Consider the following 7,649-nt stretch of genomic DNA (forward strand, 5'->3'; position numbering starts at 1 on the left):
ATATACATATATATATATATATATATATAAAATTGGATGAGAAAATAATCGATATTACAACAATACTGTCCAACAGCGACACCCGCGGGTAAAGTTACAGCGGAGGCTTGCCTCCCTTCAGTCCATAGACTTACAACAAAGACCCACTTAGCATGCCGTGGGTTTAGTGGGGTGTAATTTAGAATGAATGGGGGAAAGTCATGTGAGAGGAGGCAATGCCTCCATCGCAATATGACTGGTTATATTTGGCTGTGATTGGTTCATGCAAAGAACTGTGGCAACGTCTCCAAGATGCTTCAAGAAACCTACCTGCAAAGCTACCTGAAAAACTATGCACAAGTTCACCTAGGGCAGGGGTGTCAAACTCCATTCCTGGAGGGCCAGAGTTTAGAGCCCTGCAGAGTTTAGATTCAACCCTAATTAAACACACCTTATCCAACCAATCAAGTTCTTCAGGCTTATTTGAAAACTACATGGTATGCATGTTGGAGCAGGGTTGGAACAAAACTCTGCAGGGCTCCGGCCCTCCAGGAATTGAGTTTGACACCCTTGACCTAGGGCAAAAGCTGCTTTAAAATAGGGCTGCACGATAAATCGCATGCGATATTTAATGCGCATCTTGTCAGTAAAGCCGGTTTTGACTAGCTGCATCAGCTAACTGACTAGCTGCGCAAAACCACAATCATATTTTGCACAGCTTGTCGGTGAACAACGGCTCTGTGTAATTAATGCTGCTCCATGTGAAAGCCTGCACGTGATGGAGATTTACCGCTGATTAAAGAACCGGCTTTACTGACAAGATGCGCGTTAAATATCGCATGCGATTTATCGTGCAGCCCTACTTTAAAGGTACTGTTTGTAGGATTGACAGTCTATTGCAGTCCAAATTTAAAATATTGGAGGGGGTTTTTTTCACCCGGCTCCTCCTCCTCTGACTTGATGCACACGCAGGTTGCCAGATTGACAACATCAACAGGAACGAGCGCACATGACGAATGAAATTAAATATGTTGTATTTTCCACCAACTGGCAACCAAGGGTGCCAAAATACAATTGCGTAAACTGGCAGTGGGTGCGTTACACAGACCAAAACAAAGACAGACATTCTGGCCCGGAACGTACATTTTCAAAGGAAAATAACTGACTGTAGCATTGCTTTTCAGATAAACAAGTATGTTAACCTAGCATGTTTCTTAAATATCTGCAAACATATTATGGTATTTTTATGCTTTAGTAGAGTCAAAAACTTACATACAGCACCTTTAAACGCAAAGGATGGTCACACCAAATGTTGATTACATTTAGTTAATAGAAGGTAATTGATAAAGAAAATCTATATTATGACATTATTTTTGACAGCATCCTCAATTTACAGCATTTTTACACAAGTGCCTAAAAGTCTTAACAGTACTGTAGCTTTGCAGGTAGGTTTCTTGAAGCATCTTGGAGACGTTGTCCCAGTTCTTCTGGATTGAGTCTGACTCAGTTTGCTCTGTTTCTTCATGTCATTCCAAACAGACTGGATGATGATGAGATCAGAGCACTGGCTGTTGTCAGACTCCTTGTGCAAACAAAAATCTCACTGGATTATTAAAATGAATGGCAAAATGAATGCTTGGAAATGTAAACTGATATTTCCTACTGACACACTACATCAAAAGATAGAAATAACTGACTCAACCATTTTTAGCTGGTGAAAATACTAGTGTTCTAATAATTTTGGCTAGCACTGTATATATATATTTTTTTGTTTTTTTTTTTGTTTACCAAAGTGTCATTCTTTATTATCCATGTGATCCATATCACCAGTATCTAAGTTTTTTGTTTTATATAAAGCTCATACAGGATTCATCCAGGCTCACTACCACAGTGCCATTAATTTGAACATATGCATGAGGAACTCACATAGCTGTGTCTCTTGCCGGCCCCAGCAAACTCCAGCTCTCCATAGGCATCTGTGGGCTGCTCGGAGGAGTGCTGTGTGCTATCCCAGTGACTGACGATGGCCGTGCTGAAGTAATCGCCCAAGGCCACTGAAGGATGGGAGTCCCGCGTGGCCCCACACTGACACCGACCGCCATTGCTACAAAAGAACAGACGGAGGATTTGTGCTCTGACAGTTCTACAGAAAAGATACTGGATACTCCGAATAGTCAACCATCTTACCTGAAAGAGTCCTCCACAAATGTCGTGCACACTCTCTTCTTCAATAATTTTGGAATCCAGCTCTAAAATCAATAAATTTACAGAAGTATCCCATTCATTAACATTAGTAAATGTAATAGCTAATATGAACTAATAATGAGCAAATACTTTTTATAGTATTTCATAAATTGTTGTTAATGTTAGGAGAAGCAAAGTTGTTCATTGCATGTTCATGTTAGTTCACAGTGCATTGATTAATATTAAGAACTGCAACTTTTTTATTTTTAATATGTATAAATAAATGTTAAAATTAACCATGAATAATATTAAGGAAATATTTCACCCAAAAATATGCTTAAATTTAACATCCTCAAACATGAGTTTGTTTCTTCATCGAAACAGATTTGGAGAAATTAAGCAGTGCATCACTTGCTCACCAATGAATCTTCTGCAGTGAATGGGTGCCGTCAGAATGAGAGTCCAAACAGCAGATAAAAACATCACAATAATCCACAAGCGTTTCTTAGAAACATGTATCTTTTCCCTTCACAAGACGTTAATTGATGTACAGGAGTCGTGTGGATTATTGTGATGTTTTTATCAGCTGTTTGGACTCTCATTCTGACGGCACCCATTCACTGCAGAGCATCCTCTGGTGAGCAAGTGATGGAATGCTATGCTACATTTCTCCAAATCAGTTTCGATGAAGAAACAACATTTTACATTTTAGCTGGCCTCAGAGAGAGTCAATTTTCAGCAAGTATTTATCTGTGGGTGACCTTTGGGTGAAATATTCATACTTGAGGTGAAAAGATAAAGAAGCATTGTTCATTGTGAGTTCATGCAAACTAATAGCCTAATAGTTAACAAATGAAAACTTAAATTAATGCGTTATCATCTTATCTATTTGATTTCATCAGTCACAAAACTATAGGTTTAAATGGCTCACTTTACCCTGACTCCACTTGTAATTTCATCATTAGGTCCCCACCCACTCCTTTCATCAAGAAAGCAAGCCAAACCAGTTTACCCTTTATAGAACCTCATCACTTATTTAGACTATAAGAACTTTGTGTTTGGTGTCCCTGCAGTGTTCGTCTGGAACACTGAAACACCAAAGCACAAACTTTAGAGGAATATGGGGTCATTCTTTTTGGAGAAATGGGATAAGAACTTTAAACTGTTCAAGGTACATCTTCTGAGAATTAATTATTTAATGAATGCAGTTTGTGATGTGAGCTTGTTTTTGTGGTTTATGAGGACACCAATTTGTATAATGACATGGGTATGACATAGGTATTCCAACATGAAGCTGATTTATAAGGACACTTTTGGTGTCCCCGTAATTAAAAAGGCTTACAAATCATACACAATGAGTCTTTTTGAAAATCTAAAAATGCACAAAGTTTCCTGTGAGGGGTAGATTTCGTTGTAGGGTGATAGAAAATACCATTTTGCCTATGGAGAGTCCCTGTAAACCATAAAAACCAACGTGTGTGTCTTTGTGTATACTGTAAAATTCAACCTACTAAAATTGAATACATTGATTAGAATTGAATTACTTAAGTAGAACATGGAATTTAAAATCCATAAAATTGAAAATTAATGTTTTACCCTGTTTATGTCATAAACTATCTTTATATATAAACAACAGATGGAAATCTGAAAACAAATTTTTTTTTTTTACTTTACTGTATATGTAAATAGGGGTTTTAATGTGCTCCCTTTAAAACAAAGACCACCACAAAATCATAATATATTTTAAAGGGGTCCTATTATGCCTTTTCACTTTTTTAATTTTAGTCAGTGTGTAGTGTGTATGTTTGGGCATAAAAAAGATCTAGAAAGTTACAAATCTCAAAGTCCACTCCAAAGGGAGATATTTAGTTTCTTAAAAATCCATTTTCAAGAACTACAGCAAATGGCTCGTTTGGACTACAGCGTTTGGTTTCCGGGCTTTATGATATCACAAAGCGGCTCATTAGAATATCATTACAAATAATTCCCGCCTGCAGAAATTGGAATGGTTGGGGGGTGGGGAGGGGCGAGGTTGTGGTTAGAACGCTTGGTTGAGCCGAACGGCGCCGCCGGTGTGCCTACACTTATAGAACAATGTATTTGCATTTTAAAGACGTGGCGCGACGCTGCGCTTCTCGTCCGGTGCGCGACCGCCTGAAACGCTGTTTTTTCACCTCTGTGTCCAAACGTCTTTGTTTGGGCTTCCGAAAGCGGATGATGTCAGGAAACAGTGGTTGCAATTTACTTTTTAACTCTGTTCCTGAGCATTATAACCCCAATTTGCTATTGTGTGCTGCGCATTTTACTGAGGACAGCTTCCACAACATGAGGGAGTACAGTGCCGGATTCGCCAAAAGCTTTTGCTGAAAGACGGAGCAAGGGGCGTGGCAGTACTGAAACACCGTCTAAGCTGTTCGCCAATCACAACGCACAGGGACAGCTAACCAATCACAACACATTTTGTTTTTCGGAAGGCGGACCTTCATCAAAGCCGGAACTAATCGAGCCGTTTGTGCCAGCCTGGGGCGAAAGGGACTTTAATAATGTGAAAAATAATGCGTTTTTCGAACCACCAAGCATGAGAGCATGTTCTAGTACACACCCAAAACAAAATCAAGACTTTGTAAAAGAGCATAATAGGACCCCTTTAAACACTTATAATACATTTAAAAAGTACAACAGATGTCACTGCGCTGTAACATGTAGCCTACATTGTAGTTGGTAAAAATATGACCAATGATGAAGCAGCACATGCACAGTCTTGTAATAACCCATGGTATGTTGTTTTAGAGAAACTCCCTGCAGTCCTGCTCATTGCCAACATTAAATCAAAGCGATACCGAATTGCAAGCAGTCTTTCTTTGCATTATTAATAACATAAGAAATTACCATTAAACGGCCGGAGCATCCTTGTAACAACACAAAATCAAGGCAAAGAAGTGCTTCGGTTGTAGCTACAGGTGCGGTAAGCAGTTTTCTGACAGACCTACCAGATCTCGTTTTGGCATCAGGGCCACTGCACCTTCCTCAACTTCATTTTCATTCATCTTGCGTTGTTTATGGACTTTATGAAGTCGCTGTTTGTCGTGAGTTTCACCTCAGAGCGCTCTGCTGCTGCAGCGCGTGATGTCCATCGCTCGAGACTAAACGCTCGAGACTCGGCTACCTGAGAAATCAGGTGTAACCAGCGCAGGGTGTGGTTACTGAGGAGAGCCACGTGAGTGGAGGAAAAAAGACGGTTCATTGCCCGTTACACAAGGTATTTATCTGGGTAGGTTGTTTTAAAAAAATCACAGTCAACAAAATTCTCATTGCTTGTTGCTCACAATATTGATTCATGATTTAGTGTACAACGTAATTTTTGATCTTGTGTTTTTTTATATTTTATTATTAAATGATATATATAATATTTAAGAAATACATTATATACCTGTGTCATTTTAGATTTAATTATTTAACAAATAAAATAAATATTTAATTAAAATTAGGGCTGGGATGGAGGCTCAGCAACACCATTTTTGCCCTAAAATGTCCCCCTCATCACTTTTTGTAAATTTTATTTTTAATCATAACGATTTCATTCTTTATTTTTAATTTATACTGACATATTATTAAAATATGCCAAATATTTTGAGTACCAAATATATATATATATATATTAGTGCTGTCAAACGATTAATCGCGATTAATCGAATGCAAAATAAAGGTTTTTGTTTACATAATATATGTGTGTATACTGTGTATATTTATTATGTATATATAAATACAAACACATGCATGTATATATATTTAAGAAAATATGTTATGTTTTTATATTAATATATAATATAAATATATAAATGTATATACATGTAAATATTTGCAAAATATATACTGTATGTGTGTGTATTTATATATACATAAATATACATAGTACACATACATATATTATGTAAACAAAAACTTTTATTTTGGATGCGATTAATCGCGATTAATCGTTTGACAGCACTAATATATATATACTTTTAAAGCCCCATGATATCCTTTATATTCACAAGAGCAAAATAACTATGTTATATTGTTGGATAACACAAACTGCAGACCATAAATGTTATTTATTCATTATACTTTTGTCAACTTCATGTACATTTTTTAATAGAATACGTATAACCTTTATACAATAAGAGCAGCCTAAACAAAGTCTATCAAAGACATGCAATATCTTAGTTAATACGATATACAAATAGTTAACTTATTTGAACTCTTTTTTTATATAGAAACATCCTGAGCAGTACCAGTCAAATACATTCTGTTCTCTGAAGAATGAGCAGAAGCTCATCTGTGATGTGTATTCTTAGCGTCCATATCCTGTTGGGTCATTTGCCTTTTTGGATTCGTCTTTTCCGTTGCTCTGACCCATTCGGTATAACTTGCTCGCCAGGTTGTGTACCTGACATGTCCCAAACTGACAACCTCTTTGAGCTGCTCGCCTTCTGCAGAGAGACAAGACAAATGTGAATCCATGTGTGTAATTCATATTTGATATTAACTTCAATCCCAAGAAAACAACACAAAATATATATATGTTTATATTTATATATGTATACTACCATTCAAAAGTTTTTGGTTTGAAAGAACATATTCGTAAGAACAACATTCTTTTATTCAGCAACGATGCATTACATTTATAAAAAGTGACAGAAGAAAACATTTATAAGAGACATTTACAAAATATTTCTACTTCAAATAATAAATGCTGTTCTTTTAAACCTTCGGTTCATCAGAATCCTGAAACAAATTATTGTATTGGGGTTTCCATAAAAATATTTAGCAACTTTTCAACATTGATAATAATCAGAAATGTTTCTTCTGCAGCAAATCAGCATATTAGAATGATTTCTGAAGGATCATGTGACACTGAAGATTGGAGTAATTATGCTGAAAATTCAGCTTTGATCACAGGAATACATTATATTTTAAAATGTATTCACACAGAAAACAGTTATTTTAAATTGTAATAATATATCACAATATGACTGTTTTTACTGATCAAATAAATGCAGCCTGACCCTGAACATTTGAACAGTAGTATATATTCTTTCATGTTTAGCTCTCACTTACTCTCTGGCTTTTTGAAGGATGGTTTGTAGCAGCAGAGAAGAGGCTGCGTTTAAATCTGGTTTTCTGGTGGTTTTGGTCTCCACTGATGGAGTCTCTCTGCCAGTGTCGATCAAGGTCATGTCTCTTGACCTCTGTATGCTCTTCACTAATGAGAGGCTTTCTGTCTGTGTCCTGTTTAAAAATACATGTGACAGTGAATATACTGTGTGTGTGTGTGTCTGTGTGTCTGAGTGTGTGTGTGCGTGTCAGTGTCTGTGTGTGTGTGTCTGTGTGTGTGCGTGTGTGTGCGTGTCTGTGTGTGTGTGTGTCTGTGTGTGTGTGTGTGTGTCTGTGTGTGTGTGTGTGTGTCTGTGTGTGTGCGTGTGTGTGCGTGTGTGTGTGTGTGT

The 7,649-nt window shown here is 37.1% G+C and overlaps 1 protein-coding gene across 1 annotated transcript in view; it reads right to left on the bottom strand.

Moving 5' to 3' along the window:
* The window catches only part of LOC107598633 (transient receptor potential cation channel subfamily M member 4-like), a 22,719-nt gene extending 17,368 nt beyond the window's left edge, over positions 1–5,351 (bottom strand). Inside the window, exons 1-4 of the mRNA XM_016290025.1 lie at positions 5,154–5,351; positions 2,167–2,228; positions 1,906–2,083; positions 917–935 (exon numbers count right to left, since the gene is read on the bottom strand). Of these exons, the coding sequence (XP_016145511.1) occupies positions 917–935; positions 1,906–2,083; positions 2,167–2,228; positions 5,154–5,210 (316 nt within the window). The 5' untranslated portion in view covers positions 5,211–5,351. The remainder of the gene's footprint in view (positions 1–916; positions 936–1,905; positions 2,084–2,166; positions 2,229–5,153) is intronic.
* Between the last annotated feature and the right edge of the window lie 2,298 nt (positions 5,352–7,649).

This window comes from Sinocyclocheilus grahami, unplaced genomic scaffold (genome assembly GCF_001515645.1).
Source record: "Sinocyclocheilus grahami isolate Dianchi unplaced genomic scaffold, SAMN03320097.WGS_v1.1 scaffold253.1, whole genome shotgun sequence".
Classification (NCBI taxonomy): Eukaryota; Metazoa; Chordata; class Actinopteri; order Cypriniformes; family Cyprinidae; genus Sinocyclocheilus; species Sinocyclocheilus grahami.